General features: G+C 43.9%; 1 protein-coding gene across 3 annotated transcripts in view; it reads right to left on the bottom strand.

Annotated features, from left to right (window-relative positions):
- TULP4 (TUB like protein 4) overlaps positions 1 to 21,705 on the bottom strand; it is a 246,763-nt gene that overhangs the window by 67,093 nt on the left and 157,965 nt on the right. For 2 of the 3 annotated variants that reach the window (XM_082634188.1, XM_082634189.1), the window contains exons 3-4: positions 9,906 to 10,034; positions 1,549 to 1,710 (exon numbers count right to left, since the gene is read on the bottom strand). In XM_082634188.1, coding sequence (XP_082490314.1) covers positions 1,549 to 1,710; positions 9,906 to 10,034 — 291 coding nt within the window. Of the gene's footprint in view, positions 1 to 1,548; positions 1,711 to 9,905; positions 10,035 to 12,760; positions 12,888 to 21,705 lie in introns of those variants that run through there. The other variant, XM_082634190.1, reaches the window with a different exon arrangement.

The raw sequence follows: 21,705 nt of genomic DNA on the forward strand, positions 1-21,705 counted from the left end.
CATCTCTGAGCAGACTGCAGGGGCAGTAAAATCCTACAAAACTAAAATGCTGTAACAAATAAATCCAAGTGCTTCACACAGAAACACACATGTGCGACTGGATACTAAGATGCCTTTGGGGGATGGGGAGGGAAGAAACTCAAGAGCTGAGACTACTACCTCTGTAATTCTCAGAATACTGATTTTGAGAAGAGAAAAAAGTACGGAGCATTTTTACTTGAAAAAAAATGGAAACATGAAATATATAGTGACAAGAAGTAAACAATTCATTAAAAAAAAGAAAAACAAAAAAGGTTCCCCCCAAAAGTTATGGTTTCATATTATACCATTCGATTTTACCAAAATGAAACTGAAATCTCGAGTATAAAATGTTCTGGCATTTTATGGATTCTCCTGTACTTGGAAAACACAAGTTTTACATTTATAAAGGTTTTAACTAACTAGTCAACCCTTATATTAAAAAATGAATTATCAATATATAATTTTATTAGGTTATTATACATCATTTTATCATGAACGTAAAATAGGCGCCTTAAAGACAAACTTGAAATTAGGTTTTAAAAATGACCCAGAGGCTCACCATAAAATAACCACCTACATGCGGCATTTTGATTAATTTCCTTCCAGTTAGTTTGACAATGTGGGTAGTTTCCTTCAGTTGTTTTATGATGTGGTAATCACACCACATACACCATTTCGTATCCTGGTTTTTCTCCTTAACATTATATCATAAGAGCTCTTTCAGATTATTACATCATCTTTATAACCACGATCTCTAATTTCCTGAACCACTATATGATCCTTTAAGTGGTTATACACCACAGTTTACTTAACCAGTCTTCTATTTTCGTACTAGTAGGCTGTTGCCAAATTTTTACTATCATAAATAATGCTTTAACGACCACAACTTTTATTTTCTTCCCATTTTGTCTCTTTTAGATAAATTCCTAAAGCATATTACCAGGTCAAAGCAGATGATAATTTTTTAGACTTGCTTAAAAATTGTATCAAATCTTTGCTACCCTAAAGATCGAATGCATATTATTACCAGCAATGAATGAAAATACTTATTTGATTAAACCGTTACGAATGATCAATAAAATCATCGGTATCATTTTCTTTGTTAATAAGTGAAAATATACCCTCTCACTATGCTATTTCGCATTTTTTCCCTGAGAGTACATACTTTCCCACCATGATTACTGACTAGTTGAACTTTTGTGAACGATTTATGTCCATTATCCATTTATCAATTGGCTATTTATGTAGATTTTAAAGTAAATTTGTATGAGTATTTTCTATAATTAAACTGTTAACTCAGTATTCACAGTATCGGTGGGGAATGTTATTTCCCCAATCTATTAACACATGAAATTTTGGTATTAATTTTTACCTGGACAAGCTCAGTGTTCTTTCCCTTTGTCATTCTTTACCAGCCTTTGAGCCAGCTCTCATCCCCACCTCCCCCCCGCATTAGTACTGAACACTTTTCCCCCACAGCTCACGTAGTTTTAACATAACACATCACGTTCAAGAGGCGTTCGTTACCTGTTGGTCATCGGGCGTCCATATGCCACATGTGATTTGACTTTCCAAGTTGATCTCAGATGACCAGTGTCTTTGTCCACTGACAGAACCAACCAGGACAAACCCATCTCGATACGAAATAAGTGCTTGAGTCCCATCGTGGCTCCACGTGAAATCACTCACCTTTGGGACACACAGATAAAGGGAGTCAATTTGTAATCTGAAAGGGAAAGGACTTTTATCAAAGACTAGACGTAGTCCTTACCTTAGCCTTTGGCGAAGATCGAGATGGCCTTAAAGAGACAATATAATATGTTGTTGCATGTATTTTAACAGTAATGCATAAAACACATTACTTGAAAAGCATATGCCAGCGTGGAGGTGCTAAGTGCTTCACACGTGGTAATTCATTAAGCCCGTGGTACTACCTCCCACAGCGGGGAGAAGTACCTTCTCCTTGGTCTCACAGAGCTGGCGAGGGGCAGAACCAAGAATGATCAAGGGTTGTGCGGCGCCAGCATCCTTGCTTTTAGACACTGTTCTACGGCCTGCCCCTTACAGTACTAATTCTCCATCAGTGTCTCGTGGTCACTTATCAAGATAGTAAAGCTCTCAGTTTCTGATTATATACGTTTCTCAGTCTTGCTAACAACATTCCCACAATCAAAATGAGAAATAATCTCTAACCGGAACACATTACTTATACTTGGGTGTTGAGTTCTATCAAATGCACTTATTGCATTTATTCCAAGGACCACATGTTTTTCCTCGTTTAATCTATTACTGCAGCAAATTACTTCCATGGATTTCCCAGTTTTGTGCCATCCTTATATACCTAGAAGAAGCCCAACTTCGAGGTCAAGTATTGTCCTTTACACATACAGTTGAAGTTGATTACGTGTTTGGGATTTTCACATCTGTATTCACGAGTGAGGCAAACTTGTGATTTCATTTTTTATAACATCTTTGTTTGAATTTATCAGGGTTAATGCTGACCTCTCAGAATGAGTTAGAGGGTAGTCCCTTTTCTTCCACGGCCAGGAAGAATTTGTATAAACTGGGCCGAACTGTTGCTTCAAAGTTTGGTGGAACATGCCTGTGAAACCATCTGGCTTTGCACTTTTTTGTGGGATGATTTTTAATCATTGCTTCAATTTATTTAATAGTGTTAGCAGCAGGCAAGCTTCTCTTTTTACTTCTTCTTGAGTCAGTTCTATTAAAATATTTTTTTAGGAATTTGTCCAGTTCATGTAAGTTCTCAAAACTGTTGGCAAGTAGTTGTTAATACTACTTATTATCCTTTTAAATATCACCTTTAGTGAGCTATAATTTACACGCAATAAATAAAGTTCCCCTTGGCAGTCAATTCCCTGTCCTCGCCCTGGGTCTGAGGCAACCAGTGACCCAACTTCTGTAACTAGATGCTTATTCTAGGAATTTCGCATGAATAGAACCACCCAGTATGTTCACTTTTCTTTATGATCGCTTCTACTCAGTATAATAATTTTGAGAGTATTCTGGTTTCTTGTGTGCATCAGTAGTTCACTCCTTTTTATAGATGAGTAATATTCCGTGGCATAAATATACCATAATTTATTCATCTCCCCAAAGGGTTGGGCATTTGGGCTGTTTCCAGTATTTGCTTATTACAAAATTGCTATGAGTATTCACGTGCAAGACTTTTTGTAGGCACGTGCTTTCATTTTTCTTGAGTAAATACCTAGGAATGGAATTAACTGCTGGGTCATATGGTAAGTGTATGTTTAAATGCATAAGAAATTACCAAGCTTTTCCAAAGTGGCTAAACCATTTCACATTCCCATCAACAATATATGTGAGTAGGTCCACACCTCACCAGCACTCGGCGTTGCCAGTCTTTTTTATTCTAGCTATCCTAGTAGGTGTGTAGTGGTAGCACACAGGACGCTGTGCTTTTAATTTGCGTTTCCCCAATGACGAATATGCTGAGCATCATTTCATGTGTTTACTGATCATATGCACATCATCTTTTGGAACCTTTCTATTCACATCCCTTGCCATATATATCTACTTGTATATCCGTTCACGTTCACCTATTCATTATATACGTAAATACACACACACATACACATATGTATACAGATATATAGAAGTTTCCGACCTTCTTATTGTGTTGTAAAAATTCTAGATACTATCCTTTATCAGAACATGTGCTGCAAATGATTTCTCCCATTCTGTAACTTGCCTTTTCATTTGCTTAAGGATATCTTTCAAAAAGTAAGTTTTAAATTTTGATCAAGTCCAATATCAAGTTCTTTCTCTTACGTTTCATGCTTTTTGTATCCAGTCCAAGAAATCTTTACCTAACCCAAGATGGCAAACCCAAACTTGCCAGAAGAAGTGTACAGCTTTTTACATTTATGTCTATGATTCATTTAATTTTTGCACAGGGTGTATGGTAAGAATCAAGGTTCTACTTTTTAAATTTTAAATGCAGATATTCAATTGCTTCTGCACCATTTGTCAAAAAGACTATTCTCTGGATGTCAAATAGACTTATCGTGGTGATCATTTCCCAGTAGATACAAATTTTTTTTGTTGTACACCTGAAACCAGTATGTTATATGTCAATTATACCTCAATTAAAAAAAAATGATTCTTCCCCCACTGAATTACCTAGGTATCTTTTATTTACCTTTGACTACCTTGTAATCTCTACCTTATCTACAGTTATGCTCAACTTTTCATTCATAAAATTATTTTAGGTTTCATCTTTCTTCTCTTACTCAAGGCTTGCCAGCAGTTTGTCTACTTCATTAATTTTTTGCCAAAGAACAAATTTTTGAATATGTTGATCTCCTCTATTGTATAATTTTTTCGCTATTGCATTAATTTCTACTTTTATTTAAATTATATTTTCTTTCTCCTTTTACTGGATTTACTCTGTTCATTTGATCAGAGTTTTATTCCTTTCTAATATACATAAATTAAGGATATATATTCTCTTTTTAAAAAAAAATAGTTTATTTATTTATTTATTTATCTTCGGCTGCATGGGGTCTTCATTGCTGCATGCAGGCTTTCTCTAGTTACGGCGAGCGGGGGCTACTCTTCGTTGCGGTGCGCGGGCTTCTCACTGCGGTGGCTTCTCTTGTTGCGGAGCATGGGCTCTAGGCACGTGGGCTTCAGTAGTTGTGGCTCGTGGGCTCTAGAGCTCAGGCTCAGCAGTTGTGGTGCACAGGCTTAGTTGCTCTGCGGCATGTGGGATCTTCTCGGAGCAGGGCTCGACCCCATGTCCCCTGCACTGCCAGGCGGATTCTTAACCACTGTGACACTAGGGAAGACCCTAGGATATATATTTTCTTATATCACCACTTTAATCCTGTCTCACAAGTTTTGATATGTAGACAGTCCGTTATCATTCAGATCTAAGATTTTATAAATGTCCATTAAATTTGTTCTTTAACCCATGAACTATTTAAAAATGCATTTAAAAATGACCAAATATCCAAATATTTGGTCAGCAATTTTTTTTCTTTTCTTTTTTTTCTGGCCATGCTGCATGGCTTCTGGGATCTTAGTACCCTGACCAGGGACTGAACCTGGGCCCCGGCAGTGAAAGGGCTGAGTCCTAACCACTGGACCGCCAGGGAATTCCCACCAATTTCTTAAATTTATGATTTGTTATTAACTTCTAACCCATTCAGAAATCATGGTCCATAATCATGAGAGTTACCAATGGAAATTTGTTTAGGTTTTATGAATGCCCTAAAACACAGGCTGGCAAACTATGGCCAGTGGGCCAAATCTATTTGCCACCTATTTTTGTACAGTCCACAAACTATGGTTTTAAATGGTTAGGAAAAAATTTCAAGAAGAATGATACTTTGTTGTATGTGAAATTATATAAAATTCAAATTTTAGCATCCATAAATAAACTTTTTAACTTTATCAACATAAAGTTTTCTGGTTTTCTTTTCTTTCTTGTTAGTACTTATGTAATATCCTCAATTTTCACTCCTAGTCCACAAAGCCTAAAATATGTACTATCTTGCCCCTTCACAGAAAAAGTCTGTGAAACCTCAGAACATGATCAATTTTTGTAAACATTCTGTGTGTGTCTGAGAAAAATGTATGTTCTCTACTTGGTGGATTCAGTAACTACAAGTGTCCATTAGGTCAAGCTTGTTAACTGTGTTGCTCAGATCTTCTATATCTTTGCTGATTTTTTTTGTTGTTGAAACTTCTCGGTATATCAATGAATTTATCAGTTTTTACTTTCAGTTCTGGCAATTTCCTTCATATATTTTGATGCTATTATTAATAAGTGCATACATATTTAAAGTATCATCTTGGTAAACTACAGCTTTTATCACTATGTGGTAGCACTCTATAAATGAAACATTACTTTCTATCTTTAACTCTATTTTATCTGAAAGTAACAGTTGCTACTTCAGCTTTCTTTTTCCCTGGATATTTGCTCAATATATCTTTTTCACCTTTTTTCTTTAAACTTGTATATATCCTTAAGTTTTAGGTGTGGCTCCTAATAGCATATAGCTATGTTTTTAAAAACGTAATCTGTCAAGCATCATCTTGATCGGTGAAGTCAGTCCATTTACATTTATTCTAATTATTGTCATATTTGGTCCTGTTTCTATCACCTTAATTTACTTTTTCAGTTTGTACTACCTTTTAAATCTTTTCTAACTTAAAAAAATGGATTATCTATCATCTTCACTGTTGCTTATACTTGGAAATGTTCACCTTCATTGAATTTGTAATGTTACTGGACTTTTCACACTTCAGGTAGTAATAAAACAAATGAACAAACACCAAAAGCACATGAACTTCTTGCTGTTTTCCCAGCAGGGGTTATAGGTTATCAGTGGTCAGCACGTCCCCCTCATGACAATGGCATGGGTGTGTGAGACAGCTCCTGGACAGCTGTTCTGAAGGTAGTGGAAAAAGCTGTTTGTTTTTCAACTCGGAATCTTGGTTTCTCTGACCTTATGTTTCAACCAGTTACGTTACCTAGTTTTTCTTAAGAACTGAAAAGATTTTTTTTTTTTACAGACAATACATTAATTCTGCAATAAACTGTAAAAGTCCTTTCACTTTGCAAAGATAATGCTACTTATTTACATGGGTTTTAACTTATTTATCTTTGTGCTAAAGGAAGAACATCTTACTAGAGCGCGAAAACGTATAGCCAGTGACAAGATGCTTCTCCAAGGCACCACCCATCTTACAGTCACAAAAAATGATAAGAGGATGTTTACATGATCTAATTGTGTTTATTAAATTAGGTTGGCATAGAGTGATAAGACTACACCAAAATTGGAAAAACAAAACCCGGGGAACTGAGTCCCTAGTGCTGTTAAGGAAATAAGCAGAAAGCCCTCTGCTGTGGTCTGTCCGATGCGAGGGGCCGTGGCACTCCTGCCCCACATTCAGGGCTCTCTCGACATGACTGACCAAAGCTGAGGAGCAGCCTGGACGGCCCGCCGCCCAAGACAGCCTTTCCTCTGACGGTCCGAGGCCTGTGCCTGGCACAGCCGGCCTGTGACCAATGCTATGAAATAATGCAGGCACTGTTCCAGACTCAGTTTTGAAATAAGGGACTCATAATCATTTCCTGAAAAAAAGAGTGTTAAAGATTCACTTGGCTTCTGCCAAATGTCTGATTACTTCATGACAATGAAAGGCATGCTATATAACAAAGATCACCTGTCACCTCTTCCACAGAGTATCACTTCAAGGACGCTCCTCCTCCAGGCACAGAACTGTCCCTCCTGCCCCCAGACACGGCTCCCGGCGCACGGACCCTCCGCCCCCTCCACCAGTGAGCCATCCTCACCGGCGCGTGACGCTTCTCATACAAGACACGACTCCAACACAATTAAAAGCAGCCATATCTCCCCCAAATGCAAGTGCTTAACGATAACAATTGCTCAATGGATTCTGAGGTCTGTAGAATCAGAGTGGCAAACAGCAAAGCTATATGAAGATCTGGATCAGATCACAAGATACAGTGATTACTCTGGTCGAACCTGAAAGGAACAGGCTTTTGGGAGATTCTAGGTGCTTCCAGATGTTCTATGGTCCATGTAAGCTCATTCACTTCCAGGTCTGAATTCATCCATTCTTGTTTCTAACACTCTTTTTTTTTTTGCGCCAAACTCTCAATGGAAAGAAAGGCTGAGGGTATATGGCGGTGGCGGAGGCCACACGGCTCTGACATGGAGGTGACAGATGTCTCCCTCCTCAGAGGAGCTGCCGTCAGCAGGAGACGGTGGGGCAGCACCACCAGACTGGGGGGCCGGACTCGCCCATGGCAGCGCAGCCTGCGCTCTCTGGACGGACCATGAGTACATGCATTTCTGCTAACGAGAAAACAGCGTATTGCCTGGGAACGAGACAGAGTTCCCGACTCAAGCCTGGGTTCAAATTCTGGCTTTACAAACCACGAACTAATTCCCTGGGTGAGTTACTCCACCTCCCTGAGCTGGGGTTTTTCTTCCATTAACTGAGAGTAACAACAGCTTCCCAACAGGGCTCCTGTGCAGGTGAGGGACGACACCTGGAAAAGGCCAGCACTGAGTGCCATTCTGTACGAGGAACACTCTGTGAGACCTCTTGCCGGCCAAGGTCTGAAGGCATGTCTCCCGTGATCACTGGGCCTTGCTAGGGCAAGGCTTCACTCTGGTGGTGGGGGGACAAGGGCACTGTAAAGACCCTCATGGGCAAGTTCAGAAGCGCCTCTGCTTCACGGGAAGCTGTCAACAGCTGCTGCCTCAAGGCCTGAAGCTGCTCTTTGGTGATGACATTGTGGCAACGACGTAAGGGCAGGTACGCCCTGTGGTTGGCGGCTATGGGTGCTGGCACCTCATAAGTGCTTCAGGCACCATCACAACTTGTGGGGACAACCATCACGTGCAGACAGTGTCACAGCATTTTCCACATTTAATCTGTTTTTTTTGGTGGGGGGCCATACCACGCAGCTTGCAGGATCTCAGTTCCCTGACCGGGGACTGAACCCGAGCCATGGTAGCAAAAGCCTGGAATCCTAACCACTGGGCTACCAGGGAACTCCCTTCCGTGTGTAATCTTCTGTAATTCTCCCAAGTGATCCGTGGAGGCAGGCACCATTAAACTCCCTGTGTACAGATGAGGAAACTGAGGCACAGAAGTAAAGTATGTCTTACTGAAGCGTCTTGGACTGAGATGCTGACTCCAGAGCTCACGCTCTTGACCACAGTGTCCACCTTCTAGGTGACGTGAACTTCTTATGGGCATGGAGGTTTCCACATCTGTGGCTCAATTTCAAGGTTAGTTACTAGTGACGGTGTAGGCGGCACCTCTTCCTTTTTCCACTCACGGCGGAATATAGGAAACCAGTAAGGCCTTACCAGAGCCAGTCAAAATTATTACACTGACCCTACCAAATAAATAAACTCACACAAAACAGTATGTTCTGTTTGCACCCAGAGGTAGGTTTGCCTTCTGTGATGACATCTTACAAAGTTCCTCAGCCTAACAGTAACTGCTAGTAAGAGCTTCATTCCCTGCAATTTTATGTCCCCTCACCGGTCTGCATCTTTCGAAGTTGGAGAGCTCGTAGCTTATTTAAGCAACAGATGGGAGGAGAGAGGGTGAGAATTCATTTCCTTAGGAATGTATAGAAAGGCAGTCACAGGGGAACCACCCCGGAGAGGCAAACAGACTAAGAAACCCCTTGTCAATAAAGGTTCCCCCAGCACTCGGGCCTGTCAAATCCTTGGCACGGGACCCGTGTCCTTAAACACACGAGACAGGAGCTCCACGCAGCCGTCCTCGCAGGGAGGGAGAGCCAGGGCCATACCATCAGCCACAGGAACCCACGAAGTGGTTTTTAAAATAGCACAGCTCGGCAGGGTGTCCCTGGAGCAACTGTTTTCCTCAGAGCAGCGACAAATTGGTACCAGAAAGGGAGAGCTGAGCGATGACAACAGGTGGCCCCGCTAATTGAAACCTGACCAAAGGGAGTGTTCAAAACTTGGCTTGGGGAGTAGGCTGTGAGAACGGTCATGTGGAGCTCCCCGTGAGAGAACTAGGAAGATGACAACATGGGAAAATACCTTCCACAGGGCAGCAAAGAAGCGCTACGCCAGGAGCGCTTCATTAAATCGGAATTTAACAGGTAATCACAACACTGAGTGGTGAAAAACGACTTCACAGGTTTAATTAAAGCTTAAGACCTGGAGTGTTCTCACAACAGCCGCCGCAGAGTGGAAGAGAAGGAAGGATGATCCTTCCCTCGCTCTAGTGATGTACTCAACGGGCAGCACGAGAAGCAGGATGCTGGTCTCATTCACTTGCCCTCTGCCCTTCCCTGGAGGAGTGTCCTGCCCGCTCACCTGGGCCCCTCGGTCGTTGACCAGCTCCACAGACCACCGCCCTTCGTACTGGATCCACACGAATATCCCGCCATCCGCGTCGCACGTGGCCAGCTTCTGGTACGGCTCGTTCCACCTCACCAACACGACCTAGGAAACGAGCAAGAAGACATTTACTGCAGAGAAGGAGCCCGTGGGCCGCGATCACGTCTACGAAGTTATCAGACCCAGAACTAACTAGAACGCACGGACAAAGGCAAGGACTCAGGGAGGATCGGGGTGGGGAGTCCAGCAGAGAGGACACACGGCAGCGCCTCAGGGGACCAGGCCCACGTGACATGGCCTCCTGACAAACAGCAGCCACCTGGGCAAACCACGAACCACAGTGCTGCAGCGCCCGTCGCCGTGACCACAGAGCGGGCCCAGAGCCCACCCGTACCCGGCCCTGCCTCCACAGTGCCAGGCTCGCTCGCCTGAGGGCCCTGGGCGGCGGGGAAACGATTTCCTCGAAACCTGTGTGTACCTGAGTCAGGGCACTATTTGCTTGGTACAGATGGAAGAAAGGGTGCGGCCTACTTAATCTCATTTTCTCCCAAAGTGAAATTTTCTGTACCTTTGCCAGGCTACATTATTTCCAAGTAGTTCAGCATCTAAGCATGCCAATTTGGAAAAAAATACACAGTTGAAATATCTAAGCTGTTCAGGATTTATCACAGAGGAAATATGAAGAAATTATAAGCTTCGAAATGGATGAGTATGAGAACTTAATTTTTAAATTTGAAAAATCCTGAACATGGACCATCATTTTCAACTTTCTCAACTACCACTCGTTCACGTAAAAGGTGGCCGCTGGTAGGTGGTCTGTGGGATGAGCCCTCACAGAGTCCAGTAAAACCTGCAAGGGCACAGGGCTATGACGTGGTCCCAGGAGGCACAAAACCAGTGCTGGGCTCCCCACAGGGAATGCTTCTGAAGGTCACCTGGCCCGCCCGCGCTGGTGACCGTGATCGTTTCCTTCATTCAGCTCGTACTCATCAGATCCACGCTGCATGCTGCCGCATGACCAACGCAGAGGTGGAGAAGACGGGGCCTGCCCTCGGCAAGCGCAAAGTCCAGCTGGGAGCCAGAACAGCCATGGATACGTGGACACGTACGGATGTATGTCAGTCAAGTGAGGGCCGTTAGTAACTAGCAAGAGCACCCCTGCTGCTCATACGATGCGAACCCCGTCCCCTCCCAGGATTTCGTGCCTCATAAGCTAACAGCCCTCGTGAATACGGGGCACCGGTGCATATGGTCCCCAAGTTCCACTTATGTTCTAAACCACTGACTCCATGCGGCTGAGGCCAAGGACAGACCGTCACGGGCCTCCAAAAGCACAGCTTCCTCCTCACGTCCACCTGCGTCCAAACCACAGACCGACACAGAAGCCCTGCCCCTTCTCAAAGTTGTACCATGGGCACCAGAGAGCCAGGAGAGGCCTCCCAGCCTTGATCCACCACACTTGGTGGTATCAGCATTTGCTGCAAGATGCATACTAAAATCCTCAAATTGTCCAAGAGGAAATTACTACCCACTTAAAATGTAAGGATACTGTAGCTCTTTTTAAAACTGGGCATCAAGAGCTGAAAGGCTGAAATCTTTTGAGACCTGGCAGTTGTTGGCCAAATCTAAGCTAGTCAATGGCCCGCCTGCAAAACGGATGCAAGTTCCACGGATGTGGACACGCCAGCTGCCGGCAGCCCCACCTAGCTTTTGTCCGTCCACTGGGACTGCCTGTCCCTCTCTGGTCACTGCTCTGCAGGTGCCATGCTCACACCACCTGCTATAACCACAGGTTTACGTGCACCCTCCTCCCCCTGAGCTGGGCCACCGGAGGAAAAGGGCAGAGGCATGTTCACCCCTGAACAATGACACACAGGAATGCTGAGCATATCAGGCCAAACAGCCACACGTAAGTTACGATTCTCATTCAGTTATGCTTTGAAAACTACTTCAAGTAGGTTACTTTCGACTCCCAAAGGCATTTTAACAAGAGCTAATACTGAAAGACTGCCTATTACAAACCGTTAGGTTGTGAGGATAGAAAGTTAGGAAATCTTTGTCCCTGTGGAGTTCAGTTCACTAAACAGACATAATATCCTGCTCTATATGCAAGTACAGAGTTGTGAACATACACAGGAGGGGGCCTCAAAACAGGCGGACGGGAGGGCAACAAATCCAGATTCATTTTTTTAAAGTCTAGCTTTAAAAATTCTGTATTTAAATTACTGATCTAATTTAAAAAAATAGTAAAACCAACACAATAAAAGTCTTTAAATGCACCGCACAGAATGTGTCATAAAATTTAGAATTTCCAAGTAGCCAATAAAAGCCAATTTCATAAACTTCTTTCGGACCCAACAACAATCGGCCTGAGCAGTGCCGCCCACGATGTGCTGCAGTTTGGTCCCTAAAGACACCTGCATCGCCTAAGCCCAGAATCACTAATGCACTTCAGGATGGCTACAAGAGGGCGGAATATGACAAAAGAGAACATTTATTTCCTAAGTTAAATACAGTGAACATTCATCTACTATGACCTTCCTTATAAAATAATATTTGATGACAAGGCGTCACATTTCAGAGAACAGAGGTTTGTCACATTTTCTATACTTTGTCTTTTTCCTTTAACAACCATCGCCACACATGATCGCATATTTAGTTATTATCAGTAACAAAACCTCTCTTCTTCATGAAGACAGCCTGCAAGTCGCAGCATGACACAAACACAAAAGAGCAGAGGCAAAAAAATATTTTAAAGTTATTTCTAACGTTAAAAATGTCTTGGTCTTAGGACAACATAGGAGTAGTTGTTGGAGAAACGAAGAGTTCACAGACTCAGTGTCATCTTTTCGTAATTCTTGATCCGTTGAGATGCAGCAGTAAACAGAAGAGCAGTCCCCATACACACACTTCTTGGCTGTGAGTATAACCGGTATAACTGAATATAGGTGGGTTGCTCCCCTAAATTAGAGAGAGAAATCTTTCCAGTGATCCTTGGTTTAAAAATAAAGTTAAACTGCGATGTTGTTTCCCTGGCTTAGTTTTCTCATTTCCGCTCTTGTCTGCGATTCGGAGCTGCTGTCTTATCTCCCGGCCGCTTATTTCCTGTTCTGCGAATCCCTCCAGTCTGCCTGGCAATGTCAGGACATACCAGAGTGCTGAGGAATTACCAAGCAGGGGCCAGCTGGGTTCTCAGTTGCCCAGATGACGTGGCAGGGTGCTCAGCAGCTGCCCAGGCATTCTAAGGCAGAGCTTTCCTTCCCTTTTAAAGGAAAATGGGGCTCCTGTTTGCTTTGGGCACAAAAGAACTTCAGCATTTAACATGTTAGCTGAAGTATGTGTTCCTCTACAGGCAGAGGCTAAGCCAAGTTTTGACCCAGGTCTTTGATTATTCCCCCAAAATGCCAGCCTGTCACCCTCTCCAATGTAAGGTTTCTATCATTTTATAGCTATTCTTATCAATAAATACTTATTAAGTACAATTAACGGTAGAGAAATCTACACTAAAAATACAGTGCAGGTCTGCTGAAGGCCTATTTGGGCTGTACTCTAATGCCCTCAATAAGTCACTTCACCTCCTACTTCTAGAACTATTTTTAGGCAGAACAAAACTCTAGTGCCAGTTAATCCAAGGCACCAGTTCATCCAAGAATGTTCATCGTTTGAGGCAGGAACCCTTCAAATGGTGTTGTTAGATATAATTTCTATTTTATAGATATATACAGGAAACCGCCGCAGTGAACAAGCAGTATCACCAATGTTCAGAAATATTTCCCTCAACCCTAAAAGAATGTAATTTGGATACATGCTAAATACAAACAGTTCAAGTTATAAATCCCTGTAAGTGATTATTACCACTGAGTTCTTCTTATTCTGTAATTTATTAAGCGAAACAGCACTAACTTCACTTGTACAAGAAAAACAAAATGAGTGCCAACTGAATTTTACATACATTCAGTTCTTTTGTAACAAAGAACCAAAAGCACCCTGAAACAGAGGCTGGAAGAAATTCAATGTGGACAACGGCTTCATGCCCACCAGCATGACGGTCCCGTGAGGTCCAGAGCTCAGCCCCGGCTGCACCGCTCACCAGCTGCATGGCCTTGGGCACCCTGTTGACCCGCTTGGGTCCCTTTTCCTCATCTGCAACGGGGGTAACAGCAGCAATCCTTCTAGAGCTATTGTGAAAACTATGATGAGAAAGGACCTTAGAGCAGCACCAGGCACACAGCAATGTCCCCCTACCCAATTCTGGTGCACACATTCATGCCCTGCACACCATCTCTGGTTCTCACCAGCCTGACGATTTCTTTGCATCCGTATTCCTGAAGCCCAGTACGACGCCAGGCACACAGCAGCACTCCACAAATCTTTCTAACTTAAAATATTCCTGAAGGACGATTAACCATATTTCTTTAGAATTTTACACTGTTCTCTTTCAACACTAAGATGTGTAAAACTAGTCCAAGTGAGATTTGGGGCAGGGCGGGGGGGCGTCAACAGTTGTACTGAGACAAAACTGACATACCATACAACCCATCTAAAAAGTAAAACTCAGTGGTTTTTGTATCATTTATAGAGCTGTGCGATCATCACAGTAAATTTTAGAACATCTTCATCAGCCTCCAATACTCCCTTCAGCCCTAGACAATCACTGATCTTCTGTCGGTTCATATTTGCCTATTCTGGACACTGCATATAAATGCAATCATACAATATGTGGCCTTTTGTGCCTGGCTTCTTTCACTCGGCATAATGTTTTCAAGGTTTATCCATGTTGGAGCATGTGCCAGAACTTACTTCCTTTATATGGTCAAATAATATTCCACTGTATGGATATACCACATTTTGTTTATCCATTCAGTTGATAAATATCTGGGTTGTTTCCACCTTTTGGCTATTATGAATAATACTGCTATGAACATTTGTGTATGAGTTTTTATTTTCTTGGGTATATGCCTAGGAGTGGAGTTGCTGAGTCAAATGATAATTCTACATTTAACTTTTTGAGGAACTGCCAGATTGTCTTCCAAAGTGGCTGCTCCAGGGCCTCCCTGGTGGCGCGGTGGTTGAGAGTCCGCCTGCCGATGCAGGGGATACGGGTTCGTGCCCCGGTCTGGGAGGATCCCATATGCCGCGGAGCAGCTGGGCCCGTGAGCCATGGCCGCTGAGCCTGCGCGTCCGGAGCCTGTGCTCCGCAACGGGAGAGGCCGCAACAGTGAGAGGCCCGCGTACAGCAAAAAAAAAAAAAAAAAAAAAAAAAAAAAAAAAAAAAAAACTATCACAAAGTGGCTGCTCCAATGTACATTCCCAGCAACAATGTATGAGGTTCCAGTTTCTTCACATTCTCTCCAACACTTGCTATTATGTCTTTTTGATTATAGCCATCCTAGTGGGTGTGAAGTGGTTTTGATTTGCATTTCCCTGATGGCTAATGGTTTTGAGCATCTTTGCAAGTGCTTACTGGGAATTTGTTTACCTTTTTTGAAGAAATGTCTATTCAGATCCTGTGCCCCTTTTTAATTGGGTTGCCTTTTTTATTAGTGAGTTGCAAGAGTTTCTCTTCCTAAGCCTTTTGAAACACTCTGTTTGAGGGAAACTTTAGCTTTTATTTCCACATAATCTAATATATTTCTCTCATTTACATGTTCACAGATCCAGTCTTCATTCATTCATTCATTCATTCAATTCAATATGCTGATAAGAACTCCATGAAGGAAATGGTTCAGGGACAATAAAGGAATTCAGAAAACATGGGACTATGGTTTTCTAAGCCCTAGGCCAGGGACCGGGGTGCTGCTACGTGGCTCTAAACCTGAATCTGAATTTGTCTGGGGGTGATTTCCGCAGTCCTGGCTCCCCAAGACGCTTCTCAGGAAACTCACAGCTACACACTCCTTCCTGATGTTTCCCAAACCTTCTTGTTGGAAAATAATACATCTTCTTTCCGGGGAGAGTTTATATTATCAGGCAGGACTGAGTTAGGGAAAAAAGAACTCTATCAAGTCTCCTGATACGAATGCAAGATTACCGTGCCTAGCCTTCTCATCTACTAGGTGGCAGCGAGAGTCTTCCACTAAAGCAATATATAAAATGCACTGAATGGCTTCATCCAGAAGTACAGTCTGTAGGAAACCCAACAGTCAGTACCTGCATCTCCTGGCCATCTTCTGACGTGTGCATATCTCAAAACCAGTGCACTGAACACTCCCTGTGACTCCCACTTGCATCCTCCTCTGTCCCATCTCCGCTGCCACCTCCCAAGCAGAATTTTACTGGAAAGTATGTTCAGTCACAAACACTGTTCCCCGAGGTTACAGACCACCTTACCAGGGCAAAGCATGTGTTCTCCGTCGTCACCTCCCACTTATTCTCGCACAAATACCCTTGGTATAGACAACGGTTACTGGCTTTAGCCAACTGAGAGCTGACACGACCACGCAGTCTCACAGATGAGGATGGGGGCAGCCAGCGTGAGGTCACGCAGAACGCTCGAGGTAGGTCCGCTCCAGGCCAGAGCCCCAGTCTCCTCGCTCCAGTCCAGGGCACTTGGTCTCCGCAACCAAACCGGCCCGGGGCCATCAATCCCTCAGTGCCACCAAGGCGCTGCTCACGGGACACACACAGATAGAGCAGACGCCCTGCCCTCAAGGAGCGCCTGGGGGAGCTTGGAGAAGCTGCCTCACGTCTTCTTTCTTACTCCTGCTGTCAGACTTCTGTGATTCAGAAATATTCTGAAAAACAGCTGTACCGACAAACTCTAATTCTGACAGAAGAAAACAAAAATCATATACTAAAGAGAAATAAACTAAAACGTTAGCGGTGGTGAAGTAAAGGGATTTTCATCAGAATTTTTCTACGTTTTCTGATTTTCCCACAATGAATGTATTTCCAGCTTCACCTATTTCTGTAGCAAGGAATTTGAACACTTTCTTTTCACAATAATAATAATAAATCAAGAGCCTGAAAGTCATTTTCACATACATTAGCTTATTTAATCTTCACAGATATCTTAGGAGGAGGTATTACCGTTATTCTAACCTCCCATTTCACAGATTTAAAAAGTGGAGCTGAGAGAAGGTACAAATATTTCCATAGCCTTTTTTAAAAAACTTAAAAAAGAGTTTTCACAATATTTATGGCAGATATAACAGTTTAAAGAAAAATTCACCTGAAGTATTGTCCTCATTCTGCAAAAATAAAATAAAATAAAATTAAAAATTAAAAAATTAAAAAAAGGAAAGGGAAAGGAAAAGAAAGACAAAGGCCGCACGTCCACTATTTTCACAGTAGGAAGAGCACATCTTTGTGTTGTTCAGCCTTCCAGTCTGGTGAGCCTGACTGGAAGCAAACAAAGAGAACTCAGGTGCCAACAGCTGTAAATAAAGCAGATTACCTGAAGCACCAAAAGAGTAGAATCAGGCAGGCACAAATTAGAAATTAAAATATTCTGAATAAAAAGCATTAATCAGCAAAGGTCACTAATTTCTTAAAGTCATTACTGTCTGTTAGCAAATGATACTTTGTCCGCCTTGGATTTAGATCTGATTGTTCTGTGGGGGTAGCAGGGATCCCAGCTAAAACCAAGATCTTCACGTGGACCGCACCAGAGGTATGCAGTGGTAATTGAAGCCAACAAATACGTTAGGGTCCACTATATAACTCATACATTTTATTTCTTCTTGAATTTCTTAAAATCTCTTCCCAGTCTCTAAAATAAAAACAGAAAAGCGTAAACTGAACTGTCAACCCACCACGTTCACGGGGTTTAGACTTCCGAGAAAGCATCATCGATCCTTTTTTAGTCGTCTTAACTTGTTATCGCAGCCCCTGCTAAATCAAATTTATAATTCAAAATGTTCCATTCTAAAACCAGGGAGTTAACCTCCTATATCTGTAAGGAAATGGATAGACTACAAAACACATCTGATTCTCAAAAGGGCCTGACACCTGGAGCAGGCATTATCATCTTCACTTCATAGAAAAGGAAACTGAGGTTCAGGGAGGTTCACTTGCCCCAAGTACCCAACGGGCAAGAGGCGGAGCTCAGGGGCCGGGAACCAGGCACCTCCATTCCTAGTCCAGTGTGTTTTCCTACCTATCGATACAAAGTGAAGTAAGGCAGAATCATGTCATGATCCTATTGGGGGGGGGCGGGGAGGAAAACACCTATTCACCCTGGGAAACCTACTGTATTTGTGAAGGAGGCTCCATTTGTTTTTTAATTAGAAAGCTGTAGTCTCTAGTCTAGAATTTTTGACTATCCAAAATGAGCTATGAAAAATATTGAGAAAACTAGAAAAAAATCTTGGGGCAGAACCAGGAGACACAAGCTCAAATTATAAGCCCAATGTTTACTGTGAAAGAGAACTTTCTAACAAGGAGCACGGCCAATCACTGGAAGGGGCTGTCTTCAAAAGGCACCTGGAACACTGGAAAGGGTTTCAAAAAGAGGCCGGACAGCCAACTGCCAAGGGTACCTGGAAGCAACTCATCTAACCAGTTGTGTGTGTCTGGGGGTGCTTCTGGATTAGAACTAGAGGACCTCCACATCACCATCCATCCAACTCCAAGATGACAAAATCAAAATTAAACGCGGCCTTAGTATCAGTGATGCTATGGCTATTTGAATTAAAAATTTATATATTAAATATTATAGTAATCTTGTCAACCAGGTGTGTACTTTAGTCGTTTACATTTAATCTAGCAGATTAATTTTCCAGATGCTCCTCTTCAATTCTCAGAGCAGTTAAGACAGCAGGATTCTCAACATCCTGCTCTTTAAAACCGCTACCTCTCAGGCACCACCTCTGATCGGTAGCCAAGTCTGCCAGGCTACCAACTGAAGACAGAACCTCAGCTCATCTCCCAACAAGCTGACTCTCAGCCCAGCCTAAAGCACGCCGCTCAGCTCCAAGGGAGCAGGGCGGAGCCGGAACCGAGAAGCCCTTCTCACTGACAACAGAAAACCCAAGTTCCACTCTGGTCTCTCACACCCTGCATCTTCATTTTGTCTGAGAAAGTAAATTGGCCTAGACCATTTCTAAAGATACTTCCAGCTCTAATATTTTGAAACATTGGATTCTATTTGGTCAAGTACTAAGCAAATACAGCCTAGTCACTCCTAAGTACAATATCCTGCAAAACTTAAACACATTTACCACCCAAGAAAAAAAATCTAGCACGTGGATCATGACATAACACCTGGTAGGAGGGTGGGTAGCTGATGGGAGTTGAGTGAATGTGTTACAATAATTCAATTCAGAGTTAGGAGCTAAATAAAAATTTCCTCCTAAGCACTCATAATTTTAAAAACCTGAGAGATGTTACTTTTTAGGTAATTAGTTCAAGAGTTACATACAGATTGAGTTCTATGTATAGTGATAGTTAATTTTATGTGTCAAATTGATTGGGCCCCTTTTGGATTTCGGAGGCAACGTGCTCCTAACCTGGATGTGATACTCTGGCCTATCTACCTAGTGACCCGAAAAGCTGCCGATTTTGAGTGGGGCCCAGAACAAGAGGAGGCTCCTCACGGGTCAGGCCACCATGGGAGCTGTTCTCCGCTCGGGTCACGTGATCCGGCAGGTCCAGTGGTGCCTGAAGCACCAGCGGCAGAAAGGGAGGCTGTTTGGAGCCTCTGGTGGATGAATCTCAGCGCACGCCCTGAGGGTTTAGGAGCAAAGCCCTGCCGTCCTCCACAGACAACCACTCTCCTTTTGAGAAACAGCTCTTGGCCTGACACAGACTGAATGCTTAACCACGGACCAAAAAGTCACCATGCGACCTGAGCTGCCCATCAGGACCTGGGTGTTACCTGGAAGGAATGTGATTGGAAAACTGGTGACAAAGAAATCTGGGGAAGAAGTATGTGGCTAGACCTCTATGAATGGGCAAAAAAGGTGAAGATGTTTGTGTCCCATGTGAATGCTCGCCAAAGGGTGACCTCACCAAAGCGTGACCTCAGCAGAAGAGGATCCAAATCAACACGTGGAGAGAATAATCCATTCTATGGATCGGTATCCACCCGTCATTGCCCAGCGGGCTCGTGAACAAAGGGGCCACGGCGGCAGGGATGGAGGTGACACATGGGCTGGGCAACGTGGACGTCACGCACCAAGGCCGACCTGGCTACGGCCACCGCCGAGTGCCCAACCTGCCAGCAGCAGAGATCAGCACTGAGCCCGGCATCACACCCTTCCCCGCGGCCATCAGCCAGCGACCTGGCGGCAGGCTGATCACACTGGACCACTTCCATCGTGGAAGGGGCAGTGTCCTGTCCTGACTGCAACAGACCCTCTGGGTATGGATTTGGCGTCCAATTACGTGGAGCCAGTTCTCCCATAGCCGGTATACACAGGTCCAGGAATCCAGGGGTGGAAATGGGCACCACTACTACCCCAGGCGACCCGCTAGCAAAATGTGTGCCTGCTGTCCCCACAGCCCGACGCTCCGCTGGCCTAGAGGGCTGAGTTCCACAGGGAGGAATGCTTCCACCTGGAGACACTGCGCTGGAATTAACTCCGCCACCCAGCTACCGTGAGCTCCTCATGCCTCGGAGTCGACAGGCAAAGCAGGGGGCTCCTGCGCGGGCCGGGGTGACTGCCCTGACCCCTACTCCACGCTGGAGGCAGGGAGGAGTATGTCCTACTGTTTCCGTTTCTCGGGAGAACCCCAATCAACACACTGCCTGACGTTAGAATTGCAAAGATTTTTTGTTTTAAATTTCTGATTGCTCCGCATTTGGTGCAACATTAAAGCATTAAGTTAAAATATCTTACAATTTTTCTCAAATATTCATGTACGATTTTCCCTGTTCATCTTCCTTCTAGTCGTGTAAATATACGCTAAGTAAAATTCAGACATTACAGAAGTGTGTAAGTAGAAAAGGAACATTCCTTGAGACGCTGTACTTCTGAAACCACTGTCTTAACTACTGGGCGCACATTCCTTCAGATTCACACTTTCCCTTCGCTGGTGACCAGACCTGCACGACTCCTTAATCCAAGTCACTGTGGGTCTGTCCTCCTCTTTCTAACAGCTAAGTTCCTCACATCGCCTCACAACAATTCCATTTCCTGTCATCATCTCTGCACACACTAGTATCTTGTTTTCGAGCAATTTCTCACTTCTGAACTCTGTATTTAAACTGAACCACAAAATCATGGGCAGAGGGAACACCCAGCGTCCCCCTCTTGTTCCCACATCACAAGACCCTGGGGCCCGGGAAGAGCAGCTCCTTAAGACAGCCCGTGTTAACCAGCCAGGACTTCCTGCAGGAAAGTGAGGAGCCACCCCTCGATGACACCACTGACTGATCTTCACCACAGTCCTTGGATTGTCCTCCTAAAGGACTGTCCCACCAGAGAGCTCCTCGGGGCTCCTGGAACTGACACAGTTTTCAGTTAGATGAGAGACGGCCACAGGGAAGAGCTTCCCAACGTTCTCAACTGGCAGCAGTGTGAGGGCACGAGGCAGCCCTGCTGATGGCTCAGCCTGGGGGCACAGAGGGACCAGAGCGCACGTGAGGACTGGCTTCACCACATGCGAGCCACAGCTGAGCTGACCGCCCGTGGGGAGCTCTTCCTGCCCGAGTACCCGGTGCCCCTGCTTTGCCGCGCCCCCCACCCCCGTTCTCAGTTACTCCACACGTTGCCGAATCCCCAGTGCGGCGTGTACCACACTGGGCCGTAACCTTCGGTATCTCAGTGCCAGGCACCGTCCCAACCCCGAGCGTAGTGCCTGATTGTTGTGTGGACTGAATTGAAGTGAAAAA

The sequence above is a fragment of the Mesoplodon mirus genome (genome assembly GCF_964341445.2).
Source record: "Mesoplodon mirus genome assembly, chromosome: 10".
NCBI classification, from domain to species: Eukaryota; Metazoa; Chordata; class Mammalia; order Artiodactyla; family Ziphiidae; genus Mesoplodon; species Mesoplodon mirus.